The sequence below is a fragment of the Scleropages formosus genome, chromosome 5, assembly GCF_900964775.1.
Source record: "Scleropages formosus chromosome 5, fSclFor1.1, whole genome shotgun sequence".
In the NCBI taxonomy this organism is placed as follows: domain Eukaryota; kingdom Metazoa; phylum Chordata; class Actinopteri; order Osteoglossiformes; family Osteoglossidae; genus Scleropages; species Scleropages formosus.
Genome location: NC_041810.1, coordinates 7,781,033 through 7,807,458, shown reverse-complemented (window position 1 = coordinate 7,807,458; position 26,426 = coordinate 7,781,033). Strand labels below are relative to the sequence as shown.

Below are 26,426 nucleotides of genomic sequence, written 5' to 3'. Positions count from 1 at the left end.
TGCACATGCTGTTGAAAGACACATTCCTGGCTTTGGATGAACATTGTAGAGCTCTTCTAAAGCCCCTATTACCTTACAGCGCCACTGTGTTCTGACAGCTGCTCCACTGTCAGGTGAAGTTGGGGGGGGTGGTACTCTGGCATAAGTGACTGCTGGGGTGTAGCCTTGTCTCATGGCCAAAGCCAAAGGATATAGTGCTGGAGTCCAAACAAGTGTCTCTTGCAAAAGCACTTCTGTGTCTTCAGTGTTGTCCACCTAACTTTTTCCAAGCTGGGTTTGGACACTTGTCATACACACCCAGTTGCTGGTTCTCCAGTCTTCTCATGACATGTCCAGTATAACAGCTCCAATCATTTGTGCATGTTGACTTGATCCAACACCCATCTGTTTTCCTCACTGTCCATGATTTCCCTCATGGTGGAAAGGCTGGAGGTCCAAGAACCCAAGTGCTGCGCTATTGTATGTACATGTTTGTTCCAGTGACTTCGATCCCTGTGGATGTTGTGATTTTTGGTCCAGTTTAATCAAAGATTCATGTTTCTGCTGGAGAGGGTTTGTCTGGCTCAAAGGTCAGAGCCCTGTGTGAGAGAGAGCAAGAAACATACCTGAAAGACTCCCTGTCCTCTAAATCCCCAGAGAGTTGCAGCCCTTCCCACGTGCTGCTGCTATCAGGTCCCCCAGCAGAGCCCCCCCTGTACGCAGCCCTATATTTGGAGGTGCTGTTCCAGCTGGTGGTGGTAGTGCGGGAATGCGATGGGCTGGGAGCCGCTTGTCCCCGAGTGCAACGTGAGTGGAGTCAAAGTGGCTCCTCCCACTCCAGCACCCTGAGCTCCAGTGAGTCCAACAGCCATGGCTTTGCCGAGGAGCCCCCTGAGTGCCGTAGCACAACCCAGAGCCCTGGAGGAGAGGCTGGAGGCGCTGAGCCATGCGCTGGATGAGCGCCTGGACCGGCTGGACCGCGCCTGCGAGCAGCGCTTGCGGGCTCTGGGTCAAATGCTGGAGGACAGGCTGGACAGGTTGGACAGGCTGCTGTCCCGCGGTGGCTGCACACAGTGCGGGGTCTGCAGGAAACACGCAGAGATGCAGGAGGAGCACAGCCGCCGCATGGACTCCCTGGAGCAGCTGCTGCTGGGGATGAAGGACCCCCAGCAGGGACCACCTGGGGCCAAGAAGGAGAAGCGGTGGCCACCGCTGAGCCGGGAGGGGGCAGGCAGGCCGAAGACACGGGCTGGGCCCGGGAAGGACGTGGCGTCCGGGACCCCCGCGGCTCTTGGAGCGCCTCTCCGAGAAGGAAAGGTACCAACTGCTTACACCTCCCCCTTGAGAGCTTTACGCCTGTATGGACCGCAGGGGCATCGCGGTCAAGAAAGCACATGTTGGGCTGGAAGATGGGCTGTGGCATCCCTCCTGGGGTCACAGTGAGTGGGCACCGCGCGCATGGACACATGGTCCAAGTGAAGCAATAACATTCGCATTCCAGAATACCATCGCTTACATAGGTCACATCGCGCCAAACCCAACATTTGTGTTTGTGATCTGACACTTCTCTCCGTGGCACCGTGAGGTGGTAGGATTGCTTGCTTTTACTCTGATTTACCCATTTGTACAGCAGACACGGTAATTCTTCCCATCTGTGAACGAGGATGCTGTCCTTCCTCTCTGCTCTCGTTCGTCTCGTTTAGTTTCAGCTGTTATTGTTGGACGCTTTGTGTTCAAGGCATTATCCCCCCCCCCCAGGGCGCACTCTGTTCTTCGGGCGTCGGCAGGAATCAGAGCGGCTCGGGGCAGCGCAGTACTTCCGCAGCCCCCGAACAAGGTAAGAAAAGTGCTGTTTTGTCGTCATCTCTGCACATGTGGGACCATTAATGACTAATAATTTCTTTTTGTCACAAATGAAAAATCTCGAATCGCTGAGCCTCTGTTTTCAGCACTAAAATGTAAAGCAAAACGGGCACTTGTTGGTGAGATGAGACGCAACAGACGGTAGAGGACAACATCAGTGTCCCCTATCACAGGAGCTGAGGGGGGTGGAGCTGCTGTCTTGGGGGCGGAGCTCAGTCCCTCCGGCACAACGGGTGAGCCCAGGGAGCCAGGGCTCCGACCCAACGGCGACACAGCCCTGGCACATTCCCCATACAGCGGGGGCAGAGAGGAGGCGGGAGAGACACGGCTGAAGAAGGACACACTACGGGTCGGCACCCATCACACGGAAGAACCACACGTGCGCAGCACCACCTACAGGGCCCTGTTGGGAAGTGCGCTGACAGACCACGGGCCTGACGAACTGAGAGCGACGCCCCCCGGGGCCCCAAACCTGGCCCCAGAAATGCTGCTGGGGGGGACGGTCTCCGAGGCAACAAAGGAGGGCAGAGCTTTCAGTTTGCAAAGGTAAAGGGAACAGCTCAGTGGACAGGCAGACACACACACACACACACATGGGGTCTCCAGCAGGGATCAAAGGCGACGAGCACATGGAACACAGTCTTTGTACATCTCAGAACATCAAGAAACATTTGTGTTTTAAACCAAAACTTGAAACTGCTCTACTTTTTATCATCAATATTAAGAAACGGATCCCATCCCCACTGTAGAATCCAGGAGCCAGAGGTGGCGCACCCTCTGGTGAAGGCAGACACTGCAAGTCCGGGGAGTCCAACGGCACAGGGGCAACAGCCACAGGCCTCCGGCATACAGATCTGGATCAGTCCACCTGTCGGTGGTGCCGAGGTCCAGGACAGACCCAGGTCTCCGCCAAGAACCTGCTACAAGGTCATAGGTGCGGCAGTACCTACATTCACTCTGGGGGGTGGGGGGTGCCTCATCTAAGGTTTACCCCAAGTTGTCTCCTTGGAAACCTGCAACTGCTGCAGTGCTTGACATTTTCCACCTTCTGTTGGGTCCTGCAGCAGGGATTTAACCTGTAACCTTCTGGACTGCAGTCTTGCCACCTACAGCTGGGCGCGTCCAGTAATAAACGTTTCCTCTTAAGGGAAATACATCACACAGCCGCTGACATGGCACCAGCACGGCAGCCCTGAACTCCAAAATACGCAGTGGCCACAAGGATGCTGGAATGGGGGGACACTTAGTCTTCTAATCCCTGTAGAACGTGAAGTATCCCGGACCTTCCGCACCTCCCAGACCTCCTGGACCCCATGGTCCAGAGGAGGGTGGCTGGAACGTCATGTCGGTCCTGGCCGGCATCACTGCGCAGCTTGAGACGGAAATGGTGGCTTGGCCCAAATGAGGCGCTTGGCCAAGAACAGCTGATGGAAAACGGTTGGTCAGGAGGGCCAGGAAACACTGCCAGTGTGTGAGGACAGTCAGGTGGTCAGCGACACAACACTGCTGCTGGACACGGGCTCAGCTGGACATGGGCCCCATTCTCATTATGCAGGAACTGCACATGAGTGTTAACCTCCTATCAATAGCAACAGAGCATGTCAGCTCACCAGCAGTTCACTTTTCCCCGTCTTCTAGATGACGACCCCCCAGGACCAGCACCCTTCCCTCATCGCATCGTGTCCCTGAGGCCCGGTCGACCCTGCGACTCACTCAGCATCGACACCCAGGGGGTTCTGGGCGGGTACGCCACACCCTGCTACATCCCTGGGGGGTCCCGACGAGCGCTTCTCCACAGGGTTCTGGTTCGCTGTAGTTTAGACAACAAACCCGACCAGATTTAAGGAGGTAAACAAAGTTCATTGTGTGAGGTCCCACATGTAACAAGCAGGGCGACCATGGTGCACCAGTGTCCCGAGTCCATGTTTATTTCCCCATTTTCACGAAGCGCTTGCGCTACACGGGCTCACGGTGGTCCGGAGCCTATCCTCCCGGTTTGTTGTTGTGACCAGAGTGAGTGACACAGCAGGTTTTTCATACCCATATCAGAGCAGCACTGCAGACAGGTGAGCTCCAGGACACTGACCTGTTTGTCCTCGTATCCAGTTGTGTTTCATACACCACGACCTCTGTTTGATTTCCAGCGGTCGCTTTGGCCGAGTGCACAAGTGTACAGAGAACGCATCTGGACTGAAGCTGGCAGCGAAGGTCATAGCAGCGCGCAGCGCGAAAGAGAAGGTGTGTGTCCGAGCTGCGCAAACATAACGGCATGCCGTGGGAAGTTCTGGAATAACAAACCGAGTCCCATTCGGCAGTTTTCAGTCGGACGTGCTTTTCAAATAAAGTTTGTGTGCTGCTCTGCTCACTCTGAATGTCAACGTCCCTGTGCGCACGTGCGTGTGTCTGTGTGCGCATTTTCCGGTGATCTCCTCCTGCCCTGTGTTTCCGCAGCGCAGCTCTGAGCTCCACTCACTCCATGCCCTGTCTCTCTTGTGTCCCGCCAGGAGATGGCGCTCAACGAGATACAGGTGATGAACCAGCTGAGCCACGCCAACATCATCCAGCTCTATGATGCCTTTGAGTCCAAGAACGAGGTGGTTCTCGTCATGGAGTAGTAAGCATCCCTTTTCGCAGCATCGCCGTACACACATACGCATCCCTCGCTGTCCTCCGCAGGTTCTCACTGCGAGGAGGTAACACGTTGGGCGTTCGCGTGTTGCACCGACTAGCGAACCCGACCGGGACCACAAGCATGTCCGCGGCTCACACGTAGCCCTCCTCGGTCGTGTGTAACCGGCCGACGCTGCTCCCCAGGACAGGCGGAGCCCCGAGCCCCACTGACCGCCTCTCCTGGGAAACTCTCGCTGCAGCTTGGAGGGAGGAGAGCTCTTCGAGAGGATTGTGGACGAACGCTCTCCGCTCACCGAGGTAGACGCCATCATCTTCCTGAAGCAGATCTGCCAGGCCATCCAGTACATGCACCAGATGTACGTCTTGCACCTGGACCTCAAGGTGAGCCTTCATCTCGGCCTGCGATCGCCAGCTGGGTCTCGCACTCACTAACGTCTGCTGTTGTGGCTCCTTTTCAAGCCCGAGAACATCCTGTGCGTGAACCGCACTGGGCACCAAGTGAAGATCATTGACTTTGGACTCGCCAGGAGGTACCGCGTTCCCTTTCCAAGTCTTCCTGTAGTCACTTCGTCGCCTCCCTGAATTTCTTCGCTCCTCAGTCATCTGTCCACCAGTCAGTCCCAGTGTGCTGTGACTCCACTTAAGTTCCCCTCGTTCACCTTCTCTCCCTCTCCCATGAGGTACAAGCCGCGGGAGAAGCTGCGTGTTTCCTTTGGGACTCCTGAGTTTCTGGCGCCGGAAATTGTCAACTTCGACTTTGTGTCCTTCCCCACGGACATGTGGACAGTAGGCGTGGTCACCTACATGCTGTGAGTCTGTCACACTCGCATTTCTTTGTGTCCTAAAAACAGTCGCAGACTGAGCTGACCCTCACCCACACCCCTGCAGCCTCAGCGGACTGTCCCCATTCTTGGGGGATGACGACAGTGAGACCCTGAACAACGTGCTCACCGTCAACTGGGCCTTCGACGACGAGGCCTTTGAACACGTCTCCGATGAAGCCAAGGACTTTGTGTCCAACCTGCTTATTCGAGAGAGGAGGTCAGTTGGGTTCATGGAGTGCGTAGCCTCCATAGCGGTGGGAAAAATAGATGCGCTTGACCGTGCCACCATAACCCCTCTCTCCTCCATATTCCGTAAGACGCCAGTTTGTTTGGACTTCAAGGCGAGGTGTGATCCACCTTGTGTGTCGTCTCACCTCTTAAAGCACCATGCATCTAAGAGGAACAAAAAGACTCTTTGAAAACCATGGTGTCTGTGAGCAGTGACTCTGTACGAGAACTGCAGGGCGGTGCTCATATGTGCGGTCAGGGGGTTCTGTGTTTGGATGACCAAAGGTCTGGAGATTCCACGGTCTTCTCCATCGTTTAAAAACGTCAGTTGACACGGTTCCATATTTCACTGTAGACTTACATTTGTCGTTCATCACATCCTTTTCTCCACAGTGAAGTACTATCAGAGTACAAAGAGCTTTAGACACACACACATACACAATCCTATGGACACACAGCTTGTGTCTGATACCACCAAGTTGCTGGTTCACATCCCTCCAGTAGCTCCCATACAAGTGAAATTCAAATAGTAAATACATAGAAAATCAGAGCAGATGGTGTTGGACTCATTTATGGAGATGTTAGGAGATCAGGAGAGAAGTGCCTCTCACAGAGATGAGTTTGAGACCCCTCTTCAATCCAGGAGGGATTCAGCAGCTCTGAGGGGCACAGGGAGCTTGTTCCACTACACCGGGGATAAAACTGAGAACCTAAAGTTTCCAGGTCCTGAAGATCATTGCATTCACATATATTGGCCAAACCTAGAGTGCTGGACTTGATGTAGGCAGCTACAGGAGGTCCATGTGACGAGACAAGGGGAGGAGAAACATGGAAAGACTTTGGCAGATCAATCACCACTAATACCACAGAATTTTGGGTCAGCTGAGAGTTGCTGGTGGGGGCTGGAAGACCAGACAGGAGCAGCGCAAACAAATCCAATTAATTCTGTAGTGAAAAACAGCAACACAAAGATCATAGTGTGCAAATTATTGGTGCCTTCGTATTTCCTCCAGCCACACATGTGGGCGTTCACATGTAACCTGTGTGTCCTCTGTGCGTATGTGCGGTTTGTACCGTGTCTGCCTGCAGCGGGCGCCTGAGTGCGAGTCAGTGTCTGAAGCACCCGTGGCTCTGCAACATCTCGGAGAAGGCCAAGCGCAGCAACATCACGCTCAAGTCGCAGGTGCAGCTCAAGAAGTACATGGCTAGGAGGCTCTGGAAGGTGGGTGCGCTCTCCTGCAGGCCCGTCTCACGCCCCAACACGCTCCTTCCCGTGACGCAGCTCCTGCAGAAGCGATCTAGGAGAAAACATATTCATGATCTCTCTGAACCTGTCTGTCCTCACAGAAAAACTACATTGTGGTGGCGGCTGCCAACAGGTTCAAGAAGATCAGCAGCTGCGGCTCTCTCACCTCCCTGGGCATCTGAGGACTCTGAGCTGAGCTTTGAGCGACGCACCTTGCGGTGACCCCTGTAAACCTGCTGGCTCGCAGTCGGGGTTCCAGCCCTGAGAACAACACTCCAAGCCTTGACCACATCCTCAAGAGTTCCAAAGCCCAAGACATTTTGGATCACGACTGTTTACGTTATAAAGGGTTGTTATAAGTTATAGGTTAGGGTTACCATTGGTTCCAGTAGGTTATTGTACAGTGTGAACTTGTTTCTTCTTCTAATTTGTTGTGTTTGTAATTTGCCCAGAGAATCCATCCATCCATCCATCCATCCATCCATCCATCCAACCAACCAACCAACCATCCACCCATCTTCAAACTGCTTGTCCTGCTCAGGGTCATGGGGGCAGCAGGTTGAGCAGGACAGACTCCACTTTCCTCTCCACAGCAGCAGAGTCCAGCTCCTCCTGGGTCATTCAATCATGTTCCCAATCCAGTAAAGACATGTGTCTCAAGCAGCAACTCTGAGAGTGTTACCTCTCTCCCAGACAAGGGCGTCTGAGGTGGAGTGAACTGCAAAGTGATAAGGAGACCAGATGCAGGTTAGCATGTACACAGTTCTGGCAGTAACTTATTTCTTTTACTTTTTACAGTTCCAGTATAAACAAGGTGAATCTAACAAAATAGTAATCAGTTCAATAATCAACCCCACATTTTCATTTAACACAACCAGCCTTTAACACTCATATACAACATTTTCATGCATTAATATTATTCTGCACCTTTAATTACAGATGGTCCCCGAGTTACGATGGTCCGATTTACTATTTTTTGACTTTATGACAGTGTGATAGCGATACGCAATCAGCAGAAAACGAACCGAGAATTTTGTTGTTTTCTTTTCGATACTTTCTCGTGATGCTGGGCAGCGGCAGAGTTCGCCATCTCCCAGTCCGCCATGCGGTCGCTAGTGTGCAAAATCTATACTCTACAGTGCTCTGTGTTTCCGGTGTTTTTTTTGTTTGTTTTTTTAAATCCCCTCCTCTATTTACGTTATGTTTTGTGCATCTATCATGTTTACGAAACACCCATCTGTGTTTGCTGCTACTGGTGGGAAGAAGGAGAGGAGAAACTCAAGACAGCTGCCCAGCATGAAGGCGGAAAACCTATAATGGCCATCGCACGCATGCTAGGCTACGACAGGTCAGGTGTATTAAAAGCATTTTCGACTTACGACGGGCTTATTGGAACGGAACCCCGTTGTAACTCGGGGACCGCCTGTACTACATTTTACCCTCTTTCTTCAATGTGCAGTTGCGCGGCTGAATTATACTGGGAGAATTTACTCTCATCATCAGCACATGATTTTTACCCACTAACTAAGGCTTCTACACAAACCCCGAAATAATTCCTTCCTTGTTTCCAGTACAACTCAAACACAACAGCACACCTGCTGCTGTGTGAGGTAATAAACACATCCCAAACTGCCTATTAGCCACTTATCTTAACCGAATTACCTTAAACTAATATATAAACAAAGCAACGGTTAATGTTTTCCAAAACTTAAAAATATGAGCTGCGAAATTCAATGAGTCACTTTGTACTCATTTTACAACATGATTTATAGGGTTTTGAACCGTTTCACCAACCCGCTAAGTGACAATTAGTGCGGAACGGGTTCCCGCGGAGAATTTTATTGCTTTGACCTTTGACCCTTTTGCCAGAACCAGGGGTTCATTATCGCCGCCGGCGCCCCCTACAGGATGTACCGAGGAACTGCAGTTAGTCAGTCAACCACGTTAGTCAATGAGGAGCTTTTCTGTAACAACCAAAAGGAACAAAACACACACACACCAAGGATACGGAATATTAAGTGAAGCTGATCTTCCACCATAGATCCAGGGAACATTGGTCTTCCTGTTATCATCTCGTAGAATATACACCCCACACCCCTAGACGAGTAAACAAACACACACACATACACACACACACACACACACACTTTCAGAACCGCTTGTCCCATACGGGGTTGCGGAGCCTACCCGGTAATACAGGGCGTAAGGCCGGAGGGGGAGGGGATGCACCCAGGACAGGACGCCAGTCTGTTGCAAGGCACCCCAAGCGGGACTTGAACCCCAGACCCACCGGACAGCAGGACCGTGGTCCAACCCACTGCACCACCACACCACCGCACCCCCGGAGAGGAACAAAACAACAGCAACAAAAATGCTTTTGGGTGCCCTCTCTTTTCTCTCATACAGCCAGTTCTGAGCCCACTACAAGGGCCTCCCAGCTCACTGAGTGGTGCTGCGATTAATCTGTCGCTGATCTTTAGACACGAAAACACTAACTGGTGTGAAGGACGATAACTGCGGAGCCCATCATGTCACACTCCACCAGTTCCCGACCCCCCAGCGCCACTGTAGTTGACTCGACTGCCCCCCGAGGGGCGCTGCGGTTCTCATTTTCCATGTCAATCCCTTTCTCGAGTTGCACACCAATGTCCGTAACCATGGCAACACAGCATTTAAAGTCCCAAGTGTTTATAAAACATTAAATAACACATCAACATTAGTGTTCAGAAGGGTAAATAGCATGTGTTATTCTGTAGTAAGGGGGTGCGGTGGCGCAGTGGGTTGGGCCGCAGTCCTGCTGTCCGGTGGGTCTGGGGTTCGAGTCCCGCTTGGGGTACCTTGCGACGGACTGGCGTCCCGTCCTGGGTGTGTCCCCTCCCCCTCCGGCCTTACGCCCTGTGTTGCCGGGTAGGCTCCGTGACCCCGTATGGGACAAGCGGTTCTGAAAATGTGTGTGTGTGTATTCTGTAGTAAAGTCAACCTGTTGCCCCCAGTCCTCATCCAGATACTCTAGACTCGTGCTGGGTGTTAGCGCTATCCAACAACCTTCTGGTCACGAGTCTTTATCCCAAACCGCTGAACTACCAGCTGTCATTTGTACAGCACGGTAAGAATATCTTGCTGTACAAAGGGGTAAATCGGTGTAAACCGCACGTTGTAAGTCACCTCGAACATCATCTTAATAAAGGTTTTATAAAGCGTAGCAGCAGTTTGTGCGCTTTTAACACTTGTGTTCTTTGCATTTATTTTTCATGCCACTGATGCACATTGACACAGTTTTATAGTTGATAGAGGAACTGGAGATGGGGACAGAGGTGTGGAGATTTGGCAATGGGGAGGGAGATGGGGACGGAGATGTGGAGATGGGGACAAAGATGTGGAGATGGGGACAGAGGTGTGGAGATTTGGCAATGGGGAGGGAGAAGGGGACGGAGATGTGGAGATGGGGACAAAGATGTGGCGATGGGGACAGAGGTGTAAAGATGGGAACGGAGATGTAGAGATGGGGACGGAGGTGTGGAGATGGGGACGGAGGTGTGGAGATGGGGACGGAGATGTGGAAATGAGGGCGGAGGTGTGGAGATGGGGACGGAGGTGTGGAGGTGTGGAGACGGGATGGAGATGTGGAAATGAGGACAGAGGTGTGGAGATTTGGACGGAGATGCTGCCAAAGCTGTAGTGTACTCAGATAAACATTAATGATGTCAGATGAATATCAGAACTGGTATTGTGGAGAGTTCTTGTACGGTAATTCGGATGCATTTTCTTCCCACGGAAGTGTTTTCGGTGCGAATATGATGTGGGACTCATAGTTTCACACACAGTTGGGCTTCACTGCCTTTCTCTCCCTCCTTGTCTGTTTTCCTGCTCCCGCAGAGGGGTCAATTTAATATGAATATGGTAAACAGCGTGCAGCCAGTGATCTGCCGGTGTCGGGGGGGGTCAGAGATCCTGGACTGGGGCATCTGCTGGCCTCCTTTCTCCTTATTTAGTGTGAAATGTCTTGGGAGGGTCTCTGGCGCTTGCCTGCTTTTCTTGGGAATGTCTATGAATAGAGCGAGATGGGAAGGGAGGGGAGGGGCCAAGGAGCACCTGCACCTGTCAATCAGGCCCAACGAGTCTGGGGAGCATGGGGGGTAGGGCACCAGCGGCAATGTGGACTCTGAACCCCAAAGACAGTGTTCCAAAGGAGAGGATGTAGACACTGGGGGGACAGAGAGTAAACACATGCACACGCACAGGTGAGAGGTATGGAGCTGTGCTGAGACAGCAGTGATGAGCACACACACCTTCACACAGCAGTATGCACATCGGGGGGGGGGGGGTCGGCTTTGCCAGGTACAAGTGGAGCCAATGGATGTAAAATCACAAGTAGAATATTCCAGCACATGTCAAAGTGGTTCTATCGTCTGACTCTCTAGAATTCACTGCCCTCATGTGATCGGTGGGGTAAATGATGGTGAACATAGTGGGCTGTTCACTGAGCTGGTAAAATTTACATTTATCTTTCAGAGCTTTTTCCCCAAAGTGCCATACAACTCAAAGTAAACAAAGTGCATCTTCAACACATGTCAAGCTTTAAACACACACACAGCTTGTGTGTGTGACACCACCATGTTGCTGGTTCACGTCCCTCCAGTAGCTCCTATACAAGTAACATTGAAATAGCAAATCCATAGATACTCATAGCATATGGTGTTGGACTCATTTATGGAGCTGTCAGGAGATCAGGGGCTCTCAAAGAGATGGGTTCGAGACCCTTCTTCAACGTAGGAGGGATTCAGCAGCTCCGAGAGACACGGGGAACCCTTGCTGAGCTTCTGGGAGTGATCGGGTCCTGTTGCTATCGGGGTTCAGATGCTTTGACCATCTTTTAGACCACAACCGCAAAGTGTTGGGTACGATACAGGCATAAACAGGAAGTCCATGCAGAGACTTCCTGTATGCACAGACACTCCATCAACACAATGGCAGAAGGTTCAAACAATATATTAAAAGAGGCTGTAAATAAATTTTCTGAAGTTATTTTCCCTCTGTGGAGTCCAGGCTCCTGAGTGGTGGCGCAGTGTGTCCGTCCCCCAGCCAAACGTGGGTGCGAGAAGCGCGGGTGTAAACAAGATGCTCTCGTAGCCGTTGACGTGTTGGCCGTGCGAAAGGAAATAAGGGTTGCGTTGCGGTCTTGTTACATGAACGCACACGTGGCACGGAGACAGGGCTGGACTGGACAGGACCTGCTCCTCTTGGAGGCACAGCGTCCTCTGGTACTGACCACACAGCGTGTGTCCGCAGGTGTGACATGGTGGCTCTATAGGGGAGGAGGTGGTGTGCGCAGTGTGAGCAGTGTGCGCAGTGTGCGCAGTGTGCGCAGTGTGTGTTTTGCAGGCCCGTGGCGAGGGGCCGCTCTTCGACCTGCTTCTAGGTGTTTCCTTTGGCTTGCGCAGCAAGGGGACGTGTATTTCGCACAGCAAATGAAACTTAAGTGCCCCAAATCACTGGAGGAAACCTGATCGGGGGGGAAGAGGCCAGCCGGACTCACATGGTGCAAACAAACAAACAAGCAAACACACCGAGGGACGGAACAAAGTGCACGAAGGCCGGCCTCTGCCGGGACGTTCTCGCACACCGGACTGGCGCTGTAGGACCAGCGGACTCATTTCAGTAGCTCACGGTAAACCGTCAGTGACCGGCACAGCCGTCGCCATCGGGAGCCTCCTGCGAGGGTGCGAGTCGCCGCCGATGCCCCTTGTGACCCGGCACCGTGGCCCGTGGACACGACGCTCATGAGAGGGAGCTCATTTCACACGTCACCTGTGGAAGGCTCTCCAGCCCTCCTCTCCCTCCTCTAATTCATGTTCAAACCCATATACCCACACACACACACACACACACACACACACACACACACTCTTTAAATTGAAACACACTCTCTCCCTTTCTGCAGTGAGTTTGTTTCCCCCACAGCTGTTTCATATTTTACAATAACATTTTCAGTTTCAGTGCAGGGTTAATTTGCATAGACTTTATATATATGTATTTAATATTTTTTCATTTCTCTGTGCTTCTCTCTCACACTCACACTCACACACACACACACTTATTCACCCGGCCCCGGCCCCGGCCACCGGCTCTCGGCCTCTTATTTGAACCCTTTCCAAAATTACCGAGCGGTGCCGCTCGCGCTGATTTTTTTTGTTTTTTAATAAATGTCACTGAGCTCATCAGTTGTGTCCTTTCGCTAAATTTGGACATAGAGTGGGCGGGGCCGTAGGATCCCCCGCGCGGCTCCGGCCTGGGGGCGAGGGGGGCAGTTGTAGGCAGAGCCGCGATTGGCCAGCCTCGTAGAGCTGCCGGCCAATCGCAGGGGGCTCCAGGACTCCGTTCAGGTTGCACGGTACATAACGCGGAGGCGGGGGGCGCGCGACCCCAGAACTCGTGCGCTGTGTCTCAGTTCTCCGCCGCGCGCTGCTCGCCCGTGTCTCTGTGAGCCAGAAGCCCCCCCGCAACCAGGCACCATGGTAAGCACGGCGTGCGCGCGCGTTTCGCGCGGAACAGGCTTCGGAAAGAGCCGCAGGCTGGGGCGTGATGATGCGGGCGCGTGAACGGGCATGCATGCGGTCAGTGGACGAGCAAAGACTCGGCACGTGCGTACGGTAATGTGTGTGTGTGTGTGTGTGTGTGTTTTTGGCGGCTCTCCGCCCTCGACCCCCCGCCATCGCCCACCCCTGTCATCCGCAGGTTCCGCTCGGGTGTAGCAAAGAGCGCCTCCGTTACCGTGGCAACACTGCATCCAGTGTTCCCACGGAAACGACAGCGCGAGACACCAGGAGTTTGTGTGTGTGTGTGTGTGTGTGTGTGTGTGTGTGTGTGTGTGTGAAAAGTTTGTGGTTCGAGGCGCGTTTGTGTGACTGGCGATGTGGATAAACGACTGTTACATTTTTGAGGCGAATTAGGTTTTTATATTAAAATTCCTCACGTTTCTGTGTTCGGATTGGCAGTGTGCCAGCTGTGTGTGTGTGTGTGTGTGTGTGTGTGAGAGAGAGAGCGAGAGAGAGAGTTGGCGAGCGCGGTGGACAAACTGCTGTCACAAGGAGACTGTCCCTAAATGGGTGGCAGTGGGCGTGGCCAGGTGGGCGTGGCTCCGCTGCTTCAGGTGTGCAGGAAAAACAGGTGGGGGCAGCAGGTGTTTTGCGGGGGGCTGCAGTTCAGCTGTATTTGTGATTCTGTAGTGGAGGAATCTAGAGGAATTATTGTCACCAGGATTATATACAGAAATGATGGAAAATGAGCTGTTTGTGTTTCCTGCTCAGCTTCTGTCCTGTAGGCACCGTTCGCACCCAAAACTCTGTCACTCGGCCTGGTTCAGTGTCTCGATCGAGCGGTGGAAATGCTGCGTACGGTGGTAAAGTGGACCGTCCTGCAGCGGTGCAGACCCCCCCTGTAGGGGGCGCGGTGTGGTGGGCAGCAGCAGAACCCGAACACGAGCAAATTGACAGGAGCCAACAAATGTGACGTTTGTGTTCATCCCACAAGCTGCTGGTGCGCAGCAAAAACGTGCATGACGAACGTGCATACGGCAGAGGTGACGAGAGGGCGTCATGAGTGCGTGCCAGGCGATAGGGTTACAGCCTGGAGTAGCTGACTAGCGCGACATTGGAGAGCCACTGGCACCATGCGGCTCCTTAGTTACTTTCGGTGAGTTTCCAAGGAAACGAGCACAAGTTCCCTCCTAAGGGGTATTGGCTCTAAAATCTCCGCCATCAACATTCATGGTTGTGTTTACAGTCACTGAACAAAGCAGTATGTTGCCGTGGTGATGTTGAGCATTATGACACAGTTACAACAGACCCTGAAACAGATTTGTTACTGCGTTACCTTCAAATTTTGCCCCTCCCTCACCCGTGTCCGTTCTCTCATTCCCTTCCAAGCCGACCGACGCGCAAGCCGACGCCCGCTCCTTCCTGAGCGAGGAGATGATCGCTGGTGAGTGACCTTCTCGTAACGTGTAGAGGTTGGAAGAAAGACGCAAAACGTGAGCCGCATCTGTCTTTGTCACGTCCCAGAGTTTAAGGCCGCCTTCGACATGTTTGACACCGACGGTGGCGGTGACATCAGCACCAAGGAGTTGGGCACTGTCATGAGGATGCTGGGACAGAACCCCACCAGAGAGGAGCTGGATGCCATCATCGAGGAGGTGGACGAGGACGGTGAGGTGACGGGCGTTGCTGATTCTCTCGATGGGCTCCTCGCCACTTAAGTGTCTAAATGATGCCCCGCATGCCCCACCCCCGACAGGTAGCGGCACCATCGACTTCGAAGAGTTCTTGGTCATGATGGTACAGCAGCTCAAGGAGGACCAGGCTGGGAAGAGCGAGGAGGAGCTGGCAGAGTTCTTCCGTATGTTTGACAAGTACGTCCTCCACCGTTTGTCCCGCCTGCTGCGGGAATTGGAATCACTCAAAGGGTTATACATATTCCAGTATGATAGTCCATCGAAGGGTTACACGTGTCCTGATAAGGTAATTGCAGTCCATCGCAGGGGTATTTTTGTTTCTACTCAATTTGTCTAAGGGAAATCCAGATCGTGCGCAGGCCCCCCCATCTCCATAGTCTGTGTCTGATTCTCTGTGTTTTTCCCCAGGAACTGTGATGGCTTCATCGACAGGGAGGAGTTTGGCGAGATCCTGCGCTCTTCCGGGGAGCCCGTCACCGAGGAGGAAATCGACGAGCTCATGGCCGACGGCGACAAGAACAACGACGGCAAGATCGACTTTGATGGTGTGTCACGAGAGGCATGCACACGCGTGCGTGGTTCCGCATAGCTGGTCTTTCCCTCTCGCTCCGACGCACACGACACACACGCACACGCTGTACACGTGTTTCTTTCTTGCCCTTGCATTAACTTTGTAGTTCGGCGATTTGATTCCAGGGTTCTGTGCGCTAGAGGCTCTTTTCGGACCCAGCGCCTTAACTGCAGCTGCTGCATGCAAGGCTTCTAACCCCGGACTAACGGCTCGAACCTGTGACGGCGCTGTGCCGTCGCGCTGGGTCCCGATGGCCCCCGACGGCCGATGCCGATTCCTCTCCTCTTACCCGCAGAGTGGCTCAAGATGATGGAGAACATCCAGTAGACTGGCGAACATTCCTTTCCCGATGCCTCTGCTTGCCAAGGACTCTTTCTGTGGCCTCGTGCCCCTCGCCATTCGGAAATCGACCCCCTCAGAGACCCGACAGCTGCTCTCGCGTCCGCACGCGCCCTCGGGCCCCGCAGCCGCGACGAGCGACGGGACACTTGACACCTCGTGTGACACGGCGGGCTGTGCGGCCCTCGCCGGTAAAGGCGCTACCTCGCGCTGGCACTCTGCACCTTTCTGGGAGCGTGTATAAATATCCCCCTGCAGGACGAGCATCTAGCCCCCCGCCGGCCCCCCGTGCCCAGCTGTCCCCCCGCGCACCTGCTGCTGTGTCCGTCACGCTGTGCCCTTTTACAGAAAGCTTCTAAAATAAAACCACTTTCCGGCGCTGATTCACAAATCCGGGCTCCTGGTCATGTTGTTGATGTGTTTCAAACGTGTGGGGGCTGGGATGCGGCACACTTGATTGGCGACTGTTTGCTTAGGGTTCGCTGTGTGTGCGCGTGCGTGCGTGCGTGCGTGCCAGCTCCGGGGCGGTGATTGTGTTTCTGCGTTCAGCCCTTTGCCTCCTCCTTAATTATGAAAATTTAAGTGTATTTGTGTGTCCGAGGTTTGCTGGTACACTTGTGTGATCCGGTGCCCGCCCCGACCCCACCGTTCCTCTGTCCTCGGCTGCTGCTCCCTGCACTGCGTAGCGAAGGGCACGACACCTCAGTTCAGGTGCCTGTCAGCACATCTCCACACTGCTTCGCATTGGCTGGTCGTCGCCTGGTTCCCACGGAAACCTGCGGTCCACGGTACAGGCACACGGCTGGGCTGTCATAGCTGGAGGTCTCGTCCCCTCCAGTCTGGCGCATCCTTTATGTGCTGGGAGGCGTGGTCTCGAAACCCCGCCCACCAGCCGCAATGACTTTCCCTGGGATGGGAGCCATATGAGGCACGTGCAAGCAGCGGTGTTGTAGCTGTTCCCGGGAGGATGGGTGTACGTACGTACGTACGTACACGCGGGCGCGCACGCACACACACACACACACAGACTGCACTTGTGTTTCGCGTGAGCCACAGCTCATCCATTTTGCAGCACAGCTCTCTCTGTTCAAACACACAGTTGTTTCCCACCATGCCCTGTGCTCCCCTCCACCATGTTTCCCCAACACGGGGTGAAACACCACCCTAGCTCAGCACTGGGGTCGTGTCCTCGGTTGCTCCTCCCGCTAGGCGTGGGCGGACCAGCACTCCCGCCGGGCTTTGAACCCACAGCCACGGTAAGCGAGCCGAGTGCCGCAACCCACGTGGCTCGTGTTTCTCACCAGCACAAAGTTTCACGGAAATTCCTGCAAAACTGAACATGCAAGAAACAGAAATGAGAAGTGTCCGATGTGACCTTTCCTTTTACACCGCTTAGAAGCTGTTTACACTTTCCGACATCAAGTGTTGATGTACAAGAATGGCTGTAGATTCCACCGCTATTTATGAAGTACCTTTACAGTAATAAAATACATAAATACCAGCATTCTTTATTTTTGTGTTTCAACGAGTGTGTGGATCTTTGGGGCAACAATGCGTTTTATAAATAAAACTTAAAAAAAAAAAATATTGTGCCAATAAAAATTGTAGAATTCACCATTTGGGGGTAAGAAGAAAGAAGCTTTATTCACATATTTATTGCGTTTCCAAATGTGTGAAACGCATCTCTGGTTCGTGGGCTTTTCAAAAACTCAAGTGGATCAAAGGGATTCGACCGTTTCTGGCGACGGTGGGATGTGGAACGCTGACGTTCAGCCCAGTTCCTGGGAACATGGTAACACTGCAAGTGCGAAGGCGTCTAAATGAGTCCATGGCGACGTGGGGGAGAGCGACTACGGCGCGACAACCGTGACCTTTGGCGGTGTCGCCGGCTGCTCCCCGGTGCTGATCCGGCACGTTCCCAGGAGCCCCTCGGTGTGTAAAGACATCCAGTGGTGACGGTCCTCCACCCGCGCCCTCCCACAAGATTCGGCCTCGCGATAGACAGTCACTTCCACAGTGTTCACCTTGCTGATGAGCAGGAACGAGATGAGAACGGTCACACGTTTTTTTGAGAAGCAATGTTGAAATACAGAATTTGCCAAATCAGACGATTCAACAGTTTGAAACCCAAACAAAGAATCAAATCCCATCTGTCCGATCAGAGCAGCGCAAATATCAATACTCAGGAAATTAAAATCAAAAACCAGAGTCTCAACTGTGTGTAAACATGGAATAAATGAGCCCAAACACGTTAATCTAATGTTGAACTTTTATTAGTTTCTGAATTACTTTGGACATGAATGCAGGCTTCTAAGACATCAAACTGTCACCTTTTCCATTATCCATTTACAGTTTATGAAACTAGAAAGAAAAGAACTTTAAAAAAATACTCTATCTGTTGTTGCATTGCGCTAAAACAAACACAGTAAAGAACACATCCACTTCAAATCAGACAATGGAATTTAAGGCAACAGGGAAGAGAAGGATGCTTTACACACTCAACACCTTAAATAACATTTTCTTCATTAAAGGATCTCAATGTCGCTAAATCAAGCTATTCTAATGATCATTTCGCCTAACTAGTGTACACCGCGTTTTCGGACGCTCTGCTTTTCTTGGGCTTTTTATATTTTTTAAGCCATTGCCCAGTACACACACACACACACACACACACACACACACACACACACACACACACACAGCTCGGATCTCCACGGAAACCAAGGTGCAGGACAGTTGGCACATGTGGCACACGTAGATGACCGACGAGGTTAAGGACCCTGTGTGTGAGATGAAGCTCGACGTCACTTGGCAGGTAAACACAAAATAATTAAAATAATTTACAGAGCGATAAAACTGGGCGTGGGCTCCGCGCCGACGGCAGATCGGATCTCTCAACAGCGGAGCCGTCGCACCTCGCCTTGGACGGAGGGACCTCCCGCAGACTCGGGTCCACTAAATGTCCTCAATTCAGGACGAATACCTCCCCCCCAAAAAAGTCTGCACGAGTTTCTTCCTCTCAACATAGGGAAGGTGACCACACACACACACACACACACACACACACACACACACACACACACACACACACACACACACACACCTGTGTTCAACTCGGCCAGAACACTAGCGGTACTGCAATGTTCACTCAGGCCCATGGGATGCTGCAGCATTGCTCATCGCCGCCATGATGCTGCCAGTCGTCTCCCTTACCAATCAGCAACTGAGCGCATCCTCCTTTCGCCGCCGTTAGTCTCAGCGCTTGCTGGATGTTACGCTTAACTGTAATAACTCTGTTTCACGGTGAGCTAAGAAGCAGCACTGCCATAACTGTACTCTGGCGAGCACCGAATGGTGCCATCCGACCCAAAGTTGTACTTTAATTCTTGGCAAACGCGAGAACGCGGCTACGTCAAACGCATTTCCAAACGAGGGAACTCCCTCCGCCCTCCTTTAGTGTTCTGTCCGTGGCACCGGCTCTCGCAAAGCTGCGACAGTTCACTGCTATTGGACTGCAGAAGTTGACCGATGCGCCATCCGGTGGTTGATGGGAAACGAAGTTCAAACGTACTACACTCCATACTCCACTTCCCATGAAACCCGGCACATCACTTAACGGACACACTTATTCAGACCGTCCCAGCGACGCTGGCTCTTCTGTACCCGCTCACACGCGAGACGACGGCAGCTAGCAGCTGTGGCGTTTAAGCTCCGCCCTAAAACAGTGGGAGGTTGGGGGGGGGGTTGGTCAGTGTTAGTTTTGGTCACATGCGGTCAAAGCGACACGCGGGGTAAATGGTGGCTCCTCGGTGCCGTGGGCCGGAAAACCCGTGTCCACGAGCGCAAGGCTGTGTGTGTGGGCACCGGATGCTCCTCGGAGCCAAATGAGGAAAAGGTTTCCTTAAAAAATTAGGAGGTAACAAAATATCTTTTTATTAAAAAGAAAATAATATTCATTAGAATTGTTTCAAAGTAATGATGATGGCAAAAACAAACACTTTAAATATTAAAAACAAAACGAGGACATTAGGACACAGAGCGCAGCCTGCTTGACACACAGGCAGGAATAATCCCTCCCCCTCCCCCTCTCTTTCTCTCTCTCACACAGACACACACACACGCACACGCACGTGAGTTGCTACTATTGGCCAGTAAAGCTCAAAAAGTAAAACTGTACAAGAGCTGCAGACCCCCACCCCCCGCTGCAGCCCCACACTAAAGCAGTAAGGTGAGTAGCGCCCCCTCCTGGCTGGGGGATGCAGAGCACGCGCAGAGAAAGACGAGAGAGAGGGGCCTTTCGCAGTGGACACAGGCAGAGGGATGTGCGACAGAGGTTGGACAAACAACGCGTTGCAGATGGACGCGGCTGGACCCACACAACCATGGCAACACACCTCCGAAGGTGTGCTGGCGGGGGGGGGGGGGGGGGGGGGGGGGAGGGCTCTTCGCAGGTCACTGGCACCTCTTGGCGACGATGGAGCCGAGCACGGCACCGACAAACAGCACGAGGCCGGCCATGAGCCACCAGGAGACGTTCTCCCGCCACCGCCTGCTCTCCGCCGCCGCGTCGTTCCCAAAGATCTCGGCAAAGCGGTCCTGCGGGGGACAGAGAGGTGAACGCACGCCCACACACAAACTTCTCGGCACAAAATAGTCATCAGGAGCCAAACTTCGACACTGTCCACTTGAGTGGACACGTAGAGCATTCTACAGGTTCCGCCGTCCTGAACCGCCTTGCCCTTACATTGGGGACATTCCTCAGCTCCCCCACGACTGACTCTCAGAGGTGGAGTTAGGGGCCGACTTGGGGTGGGTCTTCCAGTCACCTGGACTCGTCGGAGTCGCAAGTAAACACAACGGGATGCCACAGCACTTCCTTCCCTCAGATCTACATTAAACTCAGTAACGTAGCTATGGTGGGACCTTCCCGTATCTGCCTCCTCTCCCATTTACACCCCACCCACTAACGTTTACCATGTTTATTTATTCTCCAGGATGGGCGCGGCGCCCTGGCGGCCACATTCCAGCTACTCAGCACCATGACACAAACCATTGTTCCCGCACCATGAACTTCCTGTCCCCGCCGAGTGACCCCACCCACAGCTGCCCCGACTATGGACCGGTCCACACGTCAACCTCTCCACCCATTGAACTGCAGTGGGCGGAGTCACAGCGAGCAGCGTGCGGTCGGGGACACAAGTTGTGCGGCTCAGCGTTTCATATCCAAGGGCGTCCAGGAATACATGTGAACAGAGGCGCGCAGCACACAGAGTGACCCACTTCCATGGACACAGGGGGTCTGTAATTCAACAGGAGCTCCATGGGACAGAGAGCATTGAGGACAGGATGGGAGGGGGGGGATGAGTGATGGGCGGTGCCCTGATCTGCACACTTCCTGAAAGGCTCCAGGAGTCCACTATCGAGACCCAGATCTGGAGAGGCTCAGCGAGGCCCTGCGGCTCGCTGCCAGCAGCGCAGTACAACACGGTAAAGCGCGGCCACGTGCCCCACACGCCCACTAAAGCACCATCATTCCACCACTTCACGCTTCCCTTTCACAGCACTTTGCCCAGTTGCCCAGCAGAGGCATTTCCCTACTTTTTCGAGAGAACGCCAAGGTGCAGAGCCCCTCACCAAAGCGCCACCTGCTGCCCTCGAGCTCCTCCCCAGCAGCAGACAGAAAGCCTGAGTCCCATGCTGAGCTCAGTGCTTTGGGAAAGGTGTACAGGTGGCATCGGGCCCATAAGTGAAAAACGAAAGCGCAATGCAAGGAATATTCATCGCCTTCTGGCAGGAGGAGCACAGAGCAGAGGAACCACCGCTGGAGACCATCGCTGTCACTTAGCAGAACACAGGGGCTCCTTGCGTTACAAACTGCAAATTAATGAACGAACGCAAACTGACATCTCCAAGCTTATGTCTGTCTGTCTGTCTGCGTTTTCTTTACCTTTCTGAGACCTGTCTTTACTGGGCGGTCCAGTAGGCGGCAGCAAAGGGCACAAGAGCGCCGATGGGACCGCCGTAATTCACCTCCCCTCCACAGTGTTTACAGCTCCTGTCCCGTCTGAGCGTCAGTGCTCAACGACAGCGGGAGGGAGGAAAGCTGGATGCGTTTATGGGACGGATAAGCCAAGAACCGGTGCTGAACAGGAATTTGCGGAGACAGGTTTTTATTTTCAGTCATTAAGATGTTTTGTGTGTCTATATCCAAAACTTTGATAGAACCACACATGTGGATAAGATGGCCTTCTATCGTTAAACTTCTGCTGACAGTGACTCAGTGTTGTTACAGTGTTTCGGGTTTGCCGAGTTACAAACGAGGTGCATCCCGACCAAACACGCCGGCGTTCACCACAGCTGCCACTCACCCATCCTCCTTGGCTCTGGATCCAGGGCTGGATGTGGTTGTCCAAGTAGACCGTCATCCAGTCCATGATGCGGGCCACCAAGTGGCTCATCTCCTTCTCAACGCACTCGACGCAAAGTGCTCCCCCGAAGGCAAAAAGCCCTACGATGCGGCCCCAGTTGACGCCGTCGCGGAACACCTCGTTCATGACGCTCTCGAAGCTCTGGTACGCCGTGCCGGGCGTGATGTGCAGCTGTGACGACAAGTCGCTGAAGGCGCGCTGGTAGCGCAGCTCAAACTCGTTGGCAGAGTCGCGCAGCGCTTCCTTCACCGCCTGCAGGCCCCGAGAGCGGGGCTCCGGCAGCGTCGCTGGTCCAGGAGAGGCGCCCCTGCTCACCGCGCCGTTGGTGCGAGCCCTCCCAACCTCGGTAGTGCCCGGGTCTTCATTCTCCTCGCGGGCCCTTTCCGGCACGAAGTGGGCAAACGAGTAGTTCTTCTGGGCCAGCTTGTAGCTGACGTAGAACTCCACCAGCTCTCTGTTGCTGTAGGACATGTTGCTGCCGTGTCCCGCAGTGCCGCTCGCGTCCCGATATCTCTCTCCCTCCGTGCTCACGCTCCGGGTGCCATGTCTGTCCCCTCTGCCGCAACGGCGCGCTCACGGTCGCCTTTCCACTGATTCACCTGAAAGTAGCAGCAATGGCGATGGAAGCCCTGCGGGCACCGGAAGGAGAGCTGCGTTACGGCTGAGTCCAGGAACCCCAGGAGAGGAAAGCGGCGCCAACAGAGCCACCCCTCAGTTCGCAAACCGACCTCCTTCAGCGAACAAAAGTGACACACAACATCCGTACTATGGCGGCACTGTGGCACACCAGCATAGCAGGTAGCACTGGTGCCACACAGCTCCAGTGTGTTTTAATCCAGCTTGGCATGTACTGAGTCTGCATGTTCTCATGTTCATGTGTGTTTCCCCCCACAAGACATGTGCTTCAGGTGGTGCCTGCAACTTGTCCATTAGAGAGAGTGTGTGTGTGTGTCCTGCCTCACAACCAGTGTTTCCGGTATGTTCGATGGAAATGGAAAACATTCATTTGCCCAATGCTTTTCTCATAGTGACTCACTGTGTCAGCAACCAAACTGATTACTGCATCTGTGATTCTGTTCAGGATAAGTATCCTGGATCAATAGGAGAAAGGTCTCCGATAAACATGGTTACCCATAGTAACCGCGAACAAATCGCTCAGTTATGCACATGATTTTAAATTTACTTCGGATCAAAACGCCAAACTGTTAAATAACACATACAGAACTTGTCAGAAACAAATCACGTTTAGCGGAAGAGAAACGAAAACAACAGGTCTGGGGTCCCGGTTCAACCACGACCCTCAGTCATCGACGCGCAATTCTTCTCGCCTATTATCTAATAATAATTATTATTATTATTAATTACAAGGACCGGCGCGTGACAGCCCTTGGCTCCCTGACCACGTTCTTATGTAAACAAGCGCACCGGCTGCCTCACCTGGGCCTGCAGCCCGCTGCGCGCCGGTTAACCGACTCGGGTCCGAGCGCATTCACAGCAATCACGTGCGCAGCTGAAAGCGTCCCGCGTGCAAATAATTCGAGCAGTTGTGACGTCACCCCAGACTAGGCCCGGCACCGCCCCCGTCCACAGCGATTGGACGTTCTCCAAACAAGACCCACCGTAAATTACGTAATAAAAGGACAAGCTCAAGGAGGAATACAATTCGTTTCGCGTCCCTTTCCTACGAAACAATCAACGTTACGTAGCTATAACGTAACAACACGTCTTTCTGGCGAAGGATGACGAATTTCCGGTAAATCAAATGACTCGTTCTGTAAATTCGACTAAACGAGTTCTTTTGTAGACTGATACTACGTATCACAACGACGGAAATTTATCCTCAGCACGGTTCTCAGTCTTTTCTGTCATAGACAAGGGCATTTTCATCTGTGCGTTTCATTTGTAAATTAACAAAAACAATTGGCCACGTCGCTGTATCTACTACTAGGTCTACGCAACAAACATGACTCTGTCAGCAGCCTAATTTAATGTAGACGGTATGTAAAGCATTCTGACCAAACAGACTCCTGCATAACGATCTTACCTTTACATGGGAACAAATACTTACATTAGAAGGTGTGCGCATGAAGCAGCATTTCCGAGTTTTTATCGCATTGTCAGCCCTCAGCCTCCTGCGCCCAGTCCGTCACCCCTGCTGCCTCTGCAAGGTTAGCAGTACGGCTCGCCGATTGGTTAGGATCTCGGATGTCCCGCCTACAGCCAGTTACAGTGTCCAATCAGGACACGCATAGCGCATTCTCGTGTGTTCCCATAGACGTAACGTGTTTGTATGTTTGTTCGCGAAGTCCCACCTCTGACCTCGTCGCTCAAGATGTTTTTGTAGATTAACTGAATTTGCAGACACTTGGCCGTAGTTTCGTGTGTGCGACACTTTCCGTACGTCCGCTCTGAGTTCTGTCAAGGCCCGACAGAGCCACACGGTGGCACCAGTACCAATGAAACGGCTGAGCACGCGGACATCCGCCCAAGGAAGGCGCGACGACCAATTGATACTAATGTAACTGGGGGTGTGGCTTAAGGGAAGGGGCGGGGCTTGAGGGGGTGGGGTCACAGCGCGCTATGGAGGGAATGTCGGTGCCTTTGAAAAAGTTTTTAAAAACACTGGAAAAAGTAGAAACAAAAATCCCCGATCGGTAAAGAAGACAAGCGTTCTGTGTGGAGCGTGGGCCACCAGGTGGCGTAGTGGCCAAGGACGCGGGTTTGAGTCCCCCTTACCATGGTAACTATCCAAGGGTATTGCAATGGCTGGATTTTGAAGTCTGTCATCAGCTATCAAACTGTTATATAAGGATAACCAGTAAATGGGCTTTGATGAGCAACCTGAGCGAATAGCCGAGATGCTGAGGTTGCTGACCTCGCTCATCTTTGGTGTCCTTTCTCACCTTTCCACCAGAGCTGCTGCGCTCGACTGTGTTTTTGCAGGTAAGCGGCTGTGCAGACTCAATTCCGAGACCTCGAATCTGAACCTGAAGGTGTCCTGCATCCCACTAACCTCAGCTGCTGTGATGTGGCCCAAGACCCCACCCCAACTCTCCCCGCTCCCCTTGTCGGCCAATGGGATTCTTCAAACACGTTACCATGGCGAAAGGCGTTAGCTAAATATTATAACGGGGGCCCTGTACATGTTTCATGGCAGCCTGTTAACAGGCTACATCGTCTGTTCTATGTATGAAGAACCACCAGATACTGTAGCACCACTGGTACAGAGCGCGCTGGTGTGACCATGGAGGACTTGTACGGGCCCCACAGCCACCAGCAGGTTGCTGCTTTCCAGTGGTGCAAGATGTGCTGCTCCCCCTACTGGCACTTAAACCAAATGACCAGCGTTTTCATTCATATACTGTATTATATTCATACACTGTATATATTTGCCCGGGGCGGGGGGGACAGCTACTGGCACTTGGACCCCAGAGGTTTTTTTTTTTTTCTCCCTTGACTTTCAGTTGGGAGTTTTTTGTTCCTTTCCTCCATGGCCAATAGACATACTTTTAGCTTTATAAAAGCATTGATAATGTATTACGCTATTTCTGTAGTTTCTTTGTCTCATGTATTTGTTTCCTTGCCTTATGCCTGTGTTCAAGTGTTCTGTGTCACTGCGTGAGAAGAACGCTCTGTAAATATAAATTGAATATTACAGGATTTAATACTTTGAAATGACAAGAATGAAAAATTGAGAGTTCTCTGATTGGACAAGAGACCTGTGGTGCACATAAGACTGACCAATAGGCTTCTTTCTGCCCTCTACTGATGGGAAATTCTGGCGGAAGTAAAATCGCGATGTTAAAAAAAGCAGCAGGCAGTGGTCCAATGCTCCCTACCTTGAACAAACAAGGTGTGGATAATGAAGGTGTGTGTGTGCGAATGCGCGCAAACATGTGAGCGGGGCAGTGGATGAGCAAGGGCCAAAGAGCATTACTTTCTCTGACTTCTTGCTTCGAGGTGACCTTTGAACCGTGTACTTATTCTCCGTGAGTGCGACCCGTGGGTCCGGTCCAGGAAAGTGCTAAAAAAAAAAAAGTGTTTCAAGCCTTTGTTCAGCACTCTCTGTCACTGTGTGAGAAGAGAG

General features: G+C 52.7%; 3 protein-coding genes across 5 annotated transcripts; 2 read left to right on the top strand and 1 right to left on the bottom strand.

Moving 5' to 3' along the window:
* The first annotated feature begins 849 nt into the window (after window positions 1–849).
* On the top strand, window positions 850–7,220 carry mylk2 (myosin light chain kinase 2). Its single transcript, XM_029251859.1, has 14 exons — window positions 850–938; window positions 1,026–1,210; window positions 1,738–1,816; window positions 2,140–2,388; window positions 2,592–2,776; window positions 3,481–3,586; window positions 3,987–4,080; window positions 4,347–4,456; window positions 4,713–4,854; window positions 4,933–5,003; window positions 5,154–5,282; window positions 5,362–5,514; window positions 6,615–6,747; window positions 6,873–7,220. Exons 1-14 carry the CDS (start codon window positions 850–852, stop codon window positions 6,951–6,953), a joined length of 1,806 nt encoding a protein of 601 aa, XP_029107692.1. The 3' UTR covers window positions 6,954–7,220.
* A 5,880-nt stretch (window positions 7,221–13,100) lies between these two features.
* LOC108926436 (troponin C, skeletal muscle) lies at window positions 13,101–16,302 on the top strand. The gene is made up of 6 exons (XM_029252483.1): window positions 13,101–13,286; window positions 14,697–14,751; window positions 14,832–14,975; window positions 15,064–15,178; window positions 15,410–15,546; window positions 15,868–16,302. The coding sequence occupies exons 1-6, from the start codon at window positions 13,284–13,286 to the stop codon at window positions 15,897–15,899; spliced, it is 486 nt and encodes a 161-aa protein (XP_029108316.1). The 5' UTR covers window positions 13,101–13,283; the 3' UTR covers window positions 15,900–16,302.
* A 1,866-nt stretch (window positions 16,303–18,168) lies between these two features.
* Window positions 18,169–24,828, bottom strand: LOC108926435 (bcl-2-like protein 1). 3 transcript variants are annotated; one of them, XM_018739098.2, is made up of 3 exons: window positions 24,408–24,828; window positions 22,280–22,968; window positions 18,169–20,507 (listed from the first exon to the last, which is right to left on the bottom strand). In XM_018739098.2, exons 2-3 carry the CDS (start codon window positions 22,808–22,810, stop codon window positions 20,364–20,366), a joined length of 675 nt encoding a protein of 224 aa, XP_018594614.1. In that variant the 5' UTR covers window positions 22,811–22,968; window positions 24,408–24,828; the 3' UTR covers window positions 18,169–20,363. The 3 variants fall into 3 exon arrangements, with proteins under 3 accessions (XP_018594614.1, XP_018594615.1, XP_018594616.1); XM_018739099.2 differs by lacking the exon at window positions 24,408–24,828 and adding an exon at window positions 23,777–24,167; XM_018739100.2 differs by lacking the exon at window positions 24,408–24,828 and adding an exon at window positions 23,777–24,167 and having other exon boundaries at window positions 22,280–22,938.
* Window positions 24,829–26,426: the final 1,598 nt, after the last annotated feature.

Excerpts from the sequence above, each read along its gene's own strand:
- mylk2 (XM_029251859.1), top strand. The coding sequence starts at position 850 with ATGGCTTTGCCGAGGAGCCCCCTGAGTGCCGTAGCACAACCCAGAGCC. Across the intron at positions 2,777-3,480 it reads AACCTGCTACAAGGTCATAG|ATGACGACCCCCCAGGACCA; the intron begins GTGCGGCAGTAC and ends CCCGTCTTCTAG. Across the intron at positions 6,748-6,872 it reads TGGCTAGGAGGCTCTGGAAG|AAAAACTACATTGTGGTGGC; the intron begins GTGGGTGCGCTC and ends CTGTCCTCACAG.
- LOC108926436 (XM_029252483.1), top strand. Across the intron at positions 14,976-15,063 it reads CGAGGAGGTGGACGAGGACG|GTAGCGGCACCATCGACTTC; the intron begins GTGAGGTGACGG and ends CACCCCCGACAG. Across the intron at positions 15,547-15,867 it reads CGGCAAGATCGACTTTGATG|AGTGGCTCAAGATGATGGAG; the intron begins GTGTGTCACGAG and ends TCTTACCCGCAG.
- LOC108926435 (XM_018739098.2), bottom strand. The coding sequence starts at position 22,810 with ATGTCCTACAGCAACAGAGAGCTGGTGGAGTTCTACGTCAGCTACAAG. Across the intron at positions 20,508-22,279 it reads TCCAGAGCCAAGGAGGATGG|GACCGCTTTGCCGAGATCTT; the intron begins GTGAGTGGCAGC and ends TGTCCCCCGCAG.